The following is a 13,409-nucleotide window of genomic DNA, read 5'->3' as shown; positions in this document are numbered from 1 at the left end:
CTACAACCATACTGCACTGGGAATTTTTTAAATGCTACTGACTGACTAGATGCAGAAAGGAACCACCTTCAGGAAGAACACAGAACAAGTACAGTTAGTACCTTTTTTCCCCTCTTTCTTCCCCTCTGACCATTTCAGTATTGTTGGTGTTGTCACGACAGCTGGAGACCCAGAAAACAGCTGTAACAAGAAAATTTTATAGTGGCTTCAATATTCTATGGCATTCCTATAGACAGGCTTTGCTAACAGAGGAATTATTTACTGGTTCTATTTCAATGTATAGAGTTTTACTGACATATTTATATCTCATTAACCTTAACTGGTTTTCTTGCTGGCTTCATGAAGTAACCATGCCCGGGATACTCTGGAGGATTCCTCCATGGGTAACTGCAGGCTGGCCGCCTGGCTCAAGTGCTACCAGCTGTGGGGTCTCCCAGTGAGAAGTGCTCCCTCCAGCACCTCGTTCATGGAGCTATTTCCCTGTATTTGTCTTCTCTGCTTATGACTGGCCCTGTCTTCCTTGAACTCAAAATATGTTTGTTGAATGAATCAATAAACACCTATAGAAAGATGACAGTCAGTATAAATAAAAGGATTAATTGAGGAAAAGATGTAGTTACTGAGAAACACAAAGAGAAGACAGTATACCAATCGACCTCCTTTCTACAAATGTACACATACAAAGAGGAAGTACACAGAATGGTATCTTACTAAGTTCAGATTTTCTTTGCTGGCTCTCTTCAATTCTCCAGTGGCTAGAGATTCCGGAGTAGGGGTCTTGTTTTTCTTTTCTGACATCACTTGATTTCCCAGGACCTTCCGCTGATTTAGGAAGAGAAAATATTTGATTTATAAACGTCTGCTATATCTATGTTATAGCTATTCTGGCCTTAAACACTAGTTTCTTCGGTTAAGAACATCTCAGCTTTCTGATAAATTCTCCCAGACCATCTTATACAAGGGAGGGCAGGCAAACTATGTTACAAAAAAAGAGAAAAAGAAAACCCTGAAGTTATTGCCTTCCTTTAGGCGATCACTTTACCTCCACGTTTAAAAAGACTGCAGTGTTAAAGCAACTTTACAGCTGATTTAAACGCGCTAATACAGGCAATCACAGTATGCTTGAGACCATAAAAGAAACACCAGTTACTTACTTGTATAATTTTTCCCCCAGACATGTTATCTCTGGCAGTTAAGAGTCCTCTCCTTCCCTCCCAGCTGAAGAATACTTGCATTGGGTCCCACTAAGCCTTTGCTTCCCTGTCATGTGCTCGCATAGGAGTGGGAAATTCGGAGAAATTCTCTAAGAGTTTCTAATACAGCCACAAGAGGGTACAGGCCTCCGTAGAGGGTCACATGACCGCACTGACGCACAGAGCAAGACTAAAAGCCCTTTCATCTCTGAACGGCTTAGAAGCCGGTGTAACCTACTGTAACAGCTGACAGTGACAATTCCACCATCTTTGGAGAAATCTTCCCTTTTTTTCTTCTTAGGGAATAATTTGAATTCCAAAAAAAGAACATATTAGAACATTAAACTCTACAATATAAATATTACCAGCAATACTCAGAATGTTCTGATGTGATAAATTACTTACATGAGGGGAATTCTAGAGGAAAAAAGTCTAGCCCTCCTTACCCCCCAAAAAAGGAATCACAGCAGGATAGAAATAAAATAGGTAAAACAGAAATGTTCGACCGACTCCTTCCAGAAGTCGGATAGCACCTCAGGGTAAGCTGAATTAGGGATGCCCAGGGCCAAAGGACTGGCTGTAAAGCCTCCAATGAACTTTTTAAAAGACATTTCACTCCATTGGCATTGAGCTGAAACCTACATCTATTACTAGCCCAAAAGCCTCTTCATTTATAATGCAAACACTTCACCCTTCATTTTATAAAATGTACTAACATTTGTGTTTAAAATTATTGTTCTGAAGTGTTTTATCCTGACAGAATTATAAACTCCTTTGTAATTCTAAAGTTCTAAATTCCCTCTCAATAAAGAAGTGGGCAGCTGCCAAGAGGATGCTATATATTTACATTTCAAGCAACAATTAGCAACACATCTAAAACCAACTGCAGCAGAGCTCACTATGAAAAGGAAACGATGCCCATCTAACTTCAGTTAAAGAAACATTGGTTTGACTGACAGAGAAACTTGTCTTTGACTCTAGCTTTTCTTGCTATCAATCATCCCCATGACAGGGGAGTCAGAGGGAATGACAGACTTCCAAGGAAAATGAACCAAGGATGTTCATTTTACCGGCCTTGTCTAAGCAGGTGAATGGACGTCTAGGATTCTAGCAAAGGGAATTTTTTTTAATTATGGTAAAATAGACATAACATAAAATCTGCCATTTTAACCACCTGCAAATGTACAGTTCAGTGGCATTCAGCACAGTCACAGTGTCGTACGACACTCACCGCCATCCATCTCCAGACCCTTCCATCAACACCGAACAGCAACTCTGCACCCGTTAGACAGTAATTCCCGGTCCCCCTCACATTCCTAGTCCCCGACAACCACCCTTCCACTTTCTGCCTGCAAGAACTTGCCTATTCTAGGTACCTCATATAAGTGTAATGATAGGACATGTGTTCTTTTGTGACTGGCTTATTTCACTTAGCACAATGTTTTCAAGTTTCGTCCATGTTGTAGAATGTCAGAATGCCCTTGCTTTCTAAGGCTGCCTGATATCCCACTGTGTGTGTATGTCACATTTGGTTTATTTGTTGGTGGACACAATGGCCTCTACCTTCTGTCTATTATAAATATGCTACTATAAATGTGGGTGTACAAATACCTGTTAGTATCCTTGCTTTTAATTGAGGGGGGTGCAGGGGGTATACTCGTATACCCAGGAGTGAAATTACTAGATCATACAGCAATTGCAATGTTTTCAGAAAGCACCACACTGGTTTCCATAGTGGTCGCTCCGTTTTACAGTCCCACCAAGGGCACACAGGCAGTCCAGCAAGCACTCGGCTTCTGTCTTTTCTGAGCACGGCCGCCCGAGTGGTTATGGGCTGGTGTCTCACTGTGGGTGTGCTTTTCCTTTCCCTGATGATGAGTGATACTGAGCATATATTCATGTGTTTACTGGCCATTTGTATCTCTTCCTTCTGGATATGTCTGTTTAAAGACCTGTGGCTATTTTTTAATTGGTTTGGTTTTGGGGGGGCGGGGTTGCTATTGTAAGAGTTCTTTTTATATTCTGGATAATATTAGCCTCTTATCAGATATATGTTTTATAAATATTTTATCCCATTCTGTTTGTTGCCTTTTCTCTCTATAAATAGCAAAGGAAATTTTAACATCAAGCAAACCTAATGTACCAGAGGTTATTGGCTCCAGGGTATCAGGACCGAGAAAGAATTCTAAACTTCTACCAATGATATTAACTAGGACCAAAATTGGAGTTAGATGAAGTTGCAACTGCTAACAACTGCAGCTTCCTGGAAAAAATATATATGTTACAGGGTACATACATATTTTTAGGGCACAATTTTTAATTTTAAGCAAAGAGCTCCTTAATTGTTGCTAGATTTATAGATTTTAATAATGTTAAAACAATTTTTAAAAGAAAAACAGTAGAATACAGAATAGTGCTAACCTTGCTCCAAATGAACCAGAACCTTGCTTTACTTTAGTTACATCTGGAAATTTGAACTCCATAACCCAGTTATCTACTGCCACCTGTTGGCAATATCCCTCAACTACAAGCTCAGTCGTCCTCAAAGACTGGTAAATTGAATCTGCAAACAGTGTTGCCAGCAACAGCACAGAAGTACATACTGTATTTGTTTTAAAAACAAGGTTTGTAATGAATTGGACAGAAAGGAACAGAATACAACAACCAATCAAATATTAAGCTCACAAAAATCTGAGTTACCTAAAACTCACAAAATCCATTTTCTAACAATTTTCCTAGTCTCTGTCAACCTTCTCCCTTCTCCATAACTTCAGCAAACTGCATAATGAAAAGTGTAGCACAAAGGAGGTCACGAAGCAGAAGAGACTCTCTACACAGCTCAGGAATAAGGACTCTGTCCTCAATCCCGAAAGAGAAGGGTGGGCCTTTACTTCTTTTATTCCTCACTTCTCCAGTCTCAGAGCTGCTCTGATTTGAAGCACAGCAAATGCTCGGAAAAGTAAAAGCCTTTCCGAATTCTATCCTTATCCCCGTACACAAGGGCCCTTCATAGGACCCCACAGAATAGAAGAAAACTGTTTATGCATAAGAACAATCAAACTCTTCAGTTTTCTCAGTCAAGGCTGAAATCGATCACACACCTACCTTAATAAGGCCACTGAAAGAACGTGAACGGGCTCTCTTCTGTACCTGGGGAGTAGAAGGTTCTCGCCCTGGTGTTTGGGTCACAGATTGCTTATTAAACTGAAAGAAAACATAGGGAACATTTTGTTAATATTCTCCCATCAATTGATAGCATTCTGTGACAACCATACAAATAGCTAAGCGTAAATACTGAGAAAGGTGAGGAGTAATTGAGTCTGTGCATATACGGATTAGTAAGTAGGGTGGCGAGCAAATCACAAAGGCAGAAATGATGCTGCCAAAAAACAAGTCCAAACTTATTAAATTAGTCTGACGGTTAATTAAATTAAATAGAGCACACCAAAAAAGTCGAATGGGAATCAGATCAAGCTTCTAGAATGAGATCTAACTACCAGTTTATGGCAAACAGAGGACTGAGGAACGTCTTCAATAACACAAGAATGCAACCAGCAAAATCCAGACAGACCTGGGAGATAAGGAGATAAACCACCTGATTTATTTCACAAATAAATGTGAAATGGGGGCAGGGGGTGGAGAGACATAATGTGTGTATGCGCATTTAAATGCAATGCAGTGTCCTGGATTGGAGCCCAGAACAAAACAATGGTATTAGCAGCAAACTGGTAAAATCCGAATAAGTCTGTAATGTTAATAGTGATGTAACATTGTTAAATTCTTAATTTTGACAATGTTAACATTAGGAAGAAACTGGGTGAAGGGGATGTGAGAATTCTCTGTACTATCTTTGCAATTTTTCTCTAAATATAAACTATGTCAAATTTAAGAGTTCATTCAAATAAAGAAACTTTGGCAATTTTTAGAGGGGAACAAGAGGGATAAAAGAGAAGGAGGGACTTATATAATAAAAGAGACCTAGCAGATGTACCAGCAACAACAAAAATGCATACATTTTGGTCATGCCATCACTAGGTAAAAATCTACAATGAAATACTTACAACAAAAATGTATAAACTAAAAAACGATCATATTTCCCCAAAATGCCCAATGGAAGGCAAACTATATATACATTAGGTTGTATATGATGAAATATTCTGCAACCATTAAAATGTTTATAGCCTTTTAATGACATGGAAAATGTTCATGACACAATTTTATTATTTTTTTTCAAATCCTCACCCAAGGACTCATTTACTGACTTTTCTAGGGAGAGGGGAAGGGAGAAAAGGGAAAGGGAGAGAAATATCAATGTGAGGCAGAAACATCGACCAGTTGTCTCTTCTACACAGCCAGACAGGGAACCGAACCCACAGTCAAGTCACGTGCCCTGACCTGGCAGCAAACTCACAGTTATTAACAAACACACCTAAAACCAAAACAAAACCAAACTAAGCAAACAACTAGAACAGGAACGGAACCACAGAAATGGAGATCACATGGATGGTTATCAACAGGGTAGTGGGAGGGGGAAAGTGGGGGAAAGGTACAGAGAATAAGTAGCATAAATGATAGGTGGAAAATAGACAGGGGAGGGTAAGAATAATGTAGGAAATGTAGAAGCCAAAGAACTTACAAGTATGACCCATGGACATGAACTATAGGGGGGGAATGTGAGATGGAGGGGGTGGGCAGGATGGAGTGCAGTGAGGGGGGAAAAATGGGACAACTGTAATAGCATAATCAATAAATACGTTTAAAAAAAAAGAAATGAAAACTTATTTGAAAAAATAATGAAGGAGAACTTCCCTAATTTGGTGAAGGAAATAGACATACAGGCCCAGGAAGCACAGAGAATCCCAAACAAGATGAACCCAAAGAGGCTCACACCAAGACACATAATTAAAATGCCAAAGGTTAAAGATAAAGAAAGAAATTTAAAAGCAGCAAGAGGAAAGCAGAGAGTTACCTACAAAAGAGTTCCCATAAGACTGTCAACTAATTTCTCAAAAGAAACCTTGCAGGCTAGAAGGGACTGGCAAGAAGTATTCAAAGTCATGAAAAGCAAGGACCTACAACCTAGATTACTTTATCCAGCAAAGGTATCATTTAGAATTGAAGGGCAGATAAAGTGCTTCCCAGATAAGGTAAAAGTAAAAGAGTATATCATCACCAAGCTATTATTATATGAAACGCTAAAGGGACTTATATAAGAAAAAGAAGATCAAAACAATGAACATAAAATGGCTATAAATTCACAACTATCAATAATTGAATCCAAATAACAAACTAAGCAAACAAGAAGAACAGAAAGAGAATCATAGATATGGAGATCATTGGAGGGTTATCAGTTAGGAAGGGGAAGGGGGAAATGGGGGAAGGTGCAAAAATTAAGAAGCACAAATTGGTAGGTACAAAATAGACATGGGGATGTTAAGAACAGATTAGGTTATGGAGTAGGCAAAGAACTTATATGCATGACCCACAGACATGAATTAAGTGGGGGGACTGCTGGAGGGAGTGAGTGTACCAGGTGGAGAGGGGCAAAGGAAAAAATTGGGACAACTATAATAACATAATCAATAAAATATTTTTTGAAATGGCAATATTTTTAATGCAGGCAAGGAGTTTGCAAGCAGACATAAGAAAATGCTTATGTGTAATATTTAGTGAAAAGGGAGCAGTAAAAGGAAGTAAATGGAATAATCAAACTGTATAAAAATATATCTATACAAAAAAGACTGAAAGAAAGAGACAAAATGTAAACACTGGTGAGATGAGTGATTTTATTTTCTTCTTATCCTTCTCTATAACTTCCTGTTTTTCTTAAAAAATAAAAATAAAAAAGAGCAAGCAAAAACAATGTTCAGATTTTTCCTCTGTATTATATTTAACCCTCAGTGTTCTGGATAAGTCATTCTACTTGTCCTACATGAATTGCATCTTAGTCTCCACCAAGAATCAAATCGCTACACTGCTTTGAATCTGTAAAAATACTCAGCCAACACCCTCTAAAATTTCAGTGGTATCGCAGTTTGCTAGATGTCAAAGTAACTTCAAAGAGAGTGACAGAAAATTTCTCTTAAAGGACTCTGTCAATTGTTAAAAACAGCTCAAGTCAATATTTTCTGAGCACTTATATCTGCCCTTATGCTTGAGATTATTATTAAAAAAAATTAAAAACACAGACTCTTCCCTCAGAAAGGACCCAGCTGAGTAAGAAGTGAAGAGACTGCCTGGCTGGTGTTGCTCAGTGGATTGAGGGCACGCCTGCAAATCGAAAGGTCACTGGTTCGATTCGTAGTCGGGGCACATGCCTGGGTTGCAGGCCTGGTGCCCAGTTGGGGGCATGTGAGAGCCAACCAATCAATGTATCTCTTGCATGCCTCTCTCCTTCTCTTTCTCACTCCCTTCCCCTCTCTCTAAAAGTAAATAAATAAAATCTTTAAAAAAATAAAATAAGAAGAAGTCAAGAGACTAACCTTGCCCATTCAGATAAAATTCAAGAGGGTCTGAGATAAAATAAATTTCCTGAGAAACTAATCAAGTCAGCAGGATTTATTCAAGCTACACTTTGAGTCTCAAAATGGCAAATGAAAGACCTCCCATGACTCCAAAATAAACAAACTTAGCCGTTACAACTCCTATGTCTAATATCAAGGCCTTGGCTAACAGTGTTTTCTAACTGCAAACGACTTACTAAGAGTTTCCACTGCTCTGCTATGCCAACCACTTTACATAGATTCCCTTTAGTCTTTACAACATGGGCATTACAATCACCATTTTACAAAGAAGAAAACTGAAATTCAGAAAGGTTATTTGACAAAAAAATATGAAGGGTTTAAACTTCAGGATAGCATACTCGTATTGTAACTGCTGGTTCTCGCTCAGCAAACTTGGCACATGACCAGATTAGGGAAACTAACCACACCTGGATCCTTGTGTAACTGGAGAAATCCCAGAGTCTCCACTCCTTTCGCTAATGGGGCAGCGGTACAGAGATCTCACTGAGGTTCCATAAACAAGTTTGCTTTCATGGCTGAGCCAAAGCTTGGGCCAATGAGAGCCAAAACTTAAATGAGATTCTTAACAACATTCCCCAGTGATTCTACAACCACGACCACATTCCTAGAGCCCTGTCACCGTTTCCCTGCTCTCCAGCACCTGTCTGATAAGCTGTTTCTTCTTTGCCGACTCTGGCATTTTGTGAACGTGCTGGAATAGCTCTCTCAGCGCCTCCTCCGTGCGCTGCTGGGTCTCTTCCTGATGACAGCAGGAATCCATCCGGTTCCGCTTCTGAGGTGTTGCCAGTTGGAAGGATGTAGAATAACATGAAGTTGTCAGATCAAGATCATCCTAGAGAAAATTTAAAAGTAAATTAATATCCTACCAGCTTTGTATCCAGGTTCCCACAACCCTGGAACTAAAAGAAGGGTAGGGGTGTGGGGAACGTGGTATATTCTTATATCTAGGAACAAGAAAAGTGTCAAAACTATTATCAGCCCTGGCCGAAGTGGCTCAGTTGGTTAGAGCATCATCCTGTAAACCAAAAGTTCACACGTTCAATTCCTAGTCAGGGCACATGCCTGGGCTGCGGGTTCTGTCCCCAGTAAGGGCACATACAAGAAGCAACTGATCAATGTTTCTCTCTCACATAGATGTTTCTCTCCCTCTCTCTCTCCCTCCCATTCCCTCTCTCTAAGCATGTCTTTGGGTGAGAAATAAACACCTCTTCAGAGTTTATATAAACTTTATTTTTTAAAAAAAATAAACACTCTTGTCAGATAAAGAGAAACCTATAATCATAGACTACATTAATAGCCACTCCCATGACCTGCCCAGAGAACCTAAATGCATTCAGAATTATTTCCACCAAAAGTAACATAAGAGCTCAGTTTTCAAAGCATCTTTTACTCTCATGTATTTTCACTGCTATACTATGAAGTGTACAGGGGAAGTATCATCATTCCCATTTGACAAAAAAAATTAAAAATGAAGTCGAGCCGTATGTTTAAACTTCTCTAAATGCTACAGTGACAGACCCATCGTTGAGCCCAAGTGAACGGGTTCTTGGCTGGGGCTCCTTCCCACACACGACAGCGCGAGGCGACAACCGTGTAGCAGTAGTAGAGGAACAATAACAACTCTCTAAGAAAAATCACGCCCCAGTTAAACTAGTTGAAATCAAATACTGTTTTCCTGGTCACACCAGAAACAAACAGGAGCAGGAAAACAGGGTGTAAGATGACAGCTTCAGTTTCTAAACAAGGCAGACTAAATAAAAATTATGAAAAAGTACTTGTGAAATTTTTTTAACTTGTCACTTTTAAAGCTCAATAATCATATGTAATCTTGTTAATAAACATCACACATTCGCTTTCTAAGCTCATGTGGTCTCAAGTCTTCTAGCTACTTGATAGAGTGGTTGCTACCTTACTACTGAACCTGAAGTAAGACTGGATTACATAAAATTGTACTTTTATCACCATAAAACATTTAATACGTTTGCCATTTACAGACTGTGTATACCATATGCTATAAGGATGCACACAGGCTTTACGAAACCTTTAAACACAGTGCATGCTGTCAGTGGAGCAGCTCAGAAAGCAGACTTTGTGTAGGGGCATTTTTATTTCAACATACAACTTTCTTCTCAGTCTTTTTCGTATCTTAAAATAAATCTCCTGAGAAAGAAACTAACCAAGTCATCAGGATTTGCTCAAGCTACACTTTCTTTCCCAAAATGGCAAATGAGACCCCTCTCATGACTTGAAAATAAACAAACTTAGCCCAAGAATTCCTATTTCTAGTATCAGACAAGGCCCTTGACTAGATTATTTTCAACTCTAATAAAAACATTTTATTTTCTATGGCTTTAATTTGATTACATACTATGTTTTAAAACTCCATTAATTTTTTTTTTTTTCAGAACATGTTTTGTAAAGCTGGGAACAGTGAAACAAGAAAGAGCTTAGGATAGAAGAAGCAACAGGAGAGACTAGGCAGGGGCTGTTTTAGCTCTCTAGAAGTATTATAAAAAAGGAATTTGTTTTTTAGATTCAGTTGTTGATAGATATGTATTTATTGTCATTTTACTGTTCATAGTTTGGATCTTCTTTTTCTTAAATAAGTCCCTCTAACATTTCATGTAATAATGGTTTAGTGATGACGAACTCCTTTTTGTTTTTTCTTGTCTGGGAAGCGCTCATCTGTCCTTTGATTCTGAATGATGGCTTTGCTGGGTAGAGCAATCTTAGCTGTAGGTCCCCCCTTTTCATGGCTTTGAATATTTGTTACCAACCCCTTCTAGCCTGCAAAGTTCCTTTTGAGAAATCTGCTCAGTTTTATGGGAACTCCCTGTAGGTAACTAACTGCTTTTCTCTTGCTGCTTTTAAGATTCCCTCTTTATCTTTAACCTTGGCATTTTAATTATGATGTATCTCGGTGTGGGCCTCTTCAGGTCCATCTTGTTTGGGACTCTTGTGCTTCCTGGACTTGCATGTCTACTTTCTACACCAAATTAGGCAAGTTTTCTTTCATTATTTTTTCAAATAGATTTCCAGTTTCTTGCTCTTTCCCTTCTCTTTCTGGAACCCCTATGAGGTGAATGGTGGAATGTTTGAAGTTGTCCCAGAGGCTACTCATTCTTTCGGATTCTTTTTTTTTTTCTTTTTTTCAATTTTTATTGTTATTCAGTTACAGTTGTATGCCTTTTCTCCCCTTCCCTCCCCCCCTTTCGGATTCTTTTTTCTTCTTGTTGTTCTGATTGTTTTTTGCTTCTTTATGTTCCAAATCATCAATTTGATTCTCGGCTTCATCTACTCTACTATTGATTCCCTATGAATTGTTCTTTATTTCAATTAGTGTATCCTTCTTTCCTGACTGGAGCCTTTTTTATGCTGATGAGGCCCTCACTGAGTTCCTTGACCATCCTTGTAACCAGTGTTTTGAACTCTGTATACGATAGATTGCTTATCTCCATTCCGTTTAGCTTTTTTCCGGAGTTTTGATCTGTTCTTTCACCTGAGCCCAGAATCACGGATACACAAAGCATTTTAATGGTTCTCAGATGGGAGGGGATTATAGGGTAATGGATGAAGAGGTGAAGGGATTAAGAAGTACAAATTGGCAGTTACAGAATAGCCAGGGGCCAGGGGAGTAAAGTACAGTATAGGAAATGGAGTAGCCAAAGAACACATACGCATGACCTGTGGAGATGAACAATGGTGTGGGGATTGCCTGACGAAGTGGGGGGTGCTGGGTGGAGGGGGGCAAAGGGGGAAAAACTGGGACAACTGTAATAGCATAATCAATAAAATATAATTAAAAAAATAAAAATCTTAAAATAAAAAACGAAAAGATGTGAGCCTAGGTGGGGCTTCTTTGGCTCACTGGAAAATCAGAGAAAGGGGTCTGTGGAGACAGGTTCAAGGGGTTAGCCCGGGACAAGCTGCCATTGTCCACTGCTCCCCTGTTGCAAGTCTGGTGGGGTCCCTGAGAGTTTAGGAGATATACCACCTAAAAAGAGGAAGAGGGAGAAGGGAAAGGCTCAGGTATGCTCCCAGGAGCAAGAGTATGCTAAAATTCCATTAATTTTATGTTCTCCTTGTTTCGTCTAAGAACAATTTCCTGTTCTTACCTTTGATGCTTGAGTTCTGGAGCCCAAATAGTGCAATCTGGCACATTCCCGAATGTAAACAGGAGCCTGGACAGGTTATAAAAGAAAACCAAGACGAAATAATTATAGTATCTAAAATTCTTTTAAGACTCAAGGACAGTGGTTCTCGAAATAATTTGACTGCCAGAATACTTTGAAAAACAATCAATCTTCAAAATTTCCTATTCTATAGATTCCACCAAAAAGATAATCTCAACAAATCTGATGGGAAAATTGTGAGAAGACCACTGTAGTTGTTCCTGTTTTCAGAATCAAATATGGCATGAAATACTCAAATGAGCCAGAAACAAAAATATACATATCTTTAGTAATGGTTACACTTGACCAAAGCCACCCCTAAAACTCTTACAAACTACAAATGGTCGTATTTTAGAATCGCTGTATAGAAAATACCACTTAGAACTCCTGTGGGGTAACAACAGACATGGAAGAACTCAGCTGACTGCTATATTGCTCAGAATCCTGTAATAAGAATCCTGATATAGTCCTAGTAGAAGTATAAAATAATACAACCACTATGGAAGAGAATTTAGCAACATCTAAGAAAACTACATTTGCATTTACCATTTACCAGAAATCTCAATTCCACAAATCTATCCTGAAAATATAACTTCAGAAACACAAATACTTTTGGGTAAGAGTAATCAAAAGATTAAACACACCTCAAATATCTGCTAACAGGGGACTGCATGAATGAACTTCTATACATCCATTCAATGCTGTCCTATGCAGTCATTAAAAATGAAAGAAGGAAGGGAAGGAGTGAGGGAGGGAAGAAGGGGAGAAACACTTTGTGAACTGACAGGAAGTGATGTCCAGGAACTACTGTTGTGACCGTATATAAAGTACTTGGGGGGGAAATGAAGGGGAAATAAGAATACACACACATATACACATTTATTTGGTTTTACAAAAAGAATCACTAAGGATAAACTAGAAAACAATATAAATAATAAAGAAAAGAACCGATTTCTCTGGGTAAACCTTCCCATGCAGTTTTGACTTTTCAACCATGAAAATACACTACAGATTCAAAAAATAAAATTAAATCCAAAGGAAAAAAGGCAAACCCTAAAACTGAACACAAAGAGGAAAAATGAACATACCTGTATATCAAATTGGTAATACAAGCACAGAGAAAGGAATCATCTCCCTAACTTTTGAAAACTGTATTCTGATGACATACCCTCAGTGAGACAGATCCAAGGGGAAAGAACCTGCAGGGAAATCTTCAACTTTCATCAGTGGGTTTATGTAGGTTTGCTGCTAGTAGTAACGGTTGTATCATTTTGAAACCAATTTATATACATCATAGGATAAAGCAAATAATATGTATAAATGTTATGAAAATCTGAAATTTACAATGTAAGTAAAGAGATATAAATATAAGGTAGAAGTAGTCAAGAGAAAGCTCTGTAATGTTAAATCTTAACTGGAAATATTAATATGAACTACTGATTTTTTTTTAATTTTAGTCTACTTCCTTGCCCTCAAAGAGCCAATGACACCCCCAGAAACAATGAGCAAACCTAGTGTTA

At 38.6% G+C, this 13,409-nt stretch overlaps 1 protein-coding gene across 2 annotated transcripts in view; it reads right to left on the bottom strand.

The window, feature by feature from the left end:
* ARHGAP19 (Rho GTPase activating protein 19) overlaps positions 1 to 13,409 on the bottom strand; it is a 62,674-nt gene that overhangs the window by 12,170 nt on the left and 37,095 nt on the right. The window contains exons 7-11 of one of the 2 annotated variants that reach the window (XM_024563178.3): positions 11,833 to 11,898; positions 8,358 to 8,549; positions 4,299 to 4,397; positions 712 to 822; positions 102 to 180 (exon numbers count right to left, since the gene is read on the bottom strand). In XM_024563178.3, the coding sequence (XP_024418946.2) occupies positions 102 to 180; positions 712 to 822; positions 4,299 to 4,397; positions 8,358 to 8,549; positions 11,833 to 11,898 (547 nt within the window). The remainder of the gene's footprint in view (positions 1 to 101; positions 181 to 711; positions 823 to 4,298; positions 4,398 to 8,357; positions 8,550 to 11,832; positions 11,899 to 13,409) is intronic. The other variant, XM_045197506.3, reaches the window with a different exon arrangement.

The sequence above is a fragment of the Desmodus rotundus genome, chromosome 4 (genome assembly GCF_022682495.2).
Source record: "Desmodus rotundus isolate HL8 chromosome 4, HLdesRot8A.1, whole genome shotgun sequence".
NCBI classification, from domain to species: domain Eukaryota; kingdom Metazoa; phylum Chordata; class Mammalia; order Chiroptera; family Phyllostomidae; genus Desmodus; species Desmodus rotundus.
The sequence above is the reverse complement of the archived record's forward strand: the minus strand, read 5'-3'. Positions and strand labels throughout refer to the sequence as shown.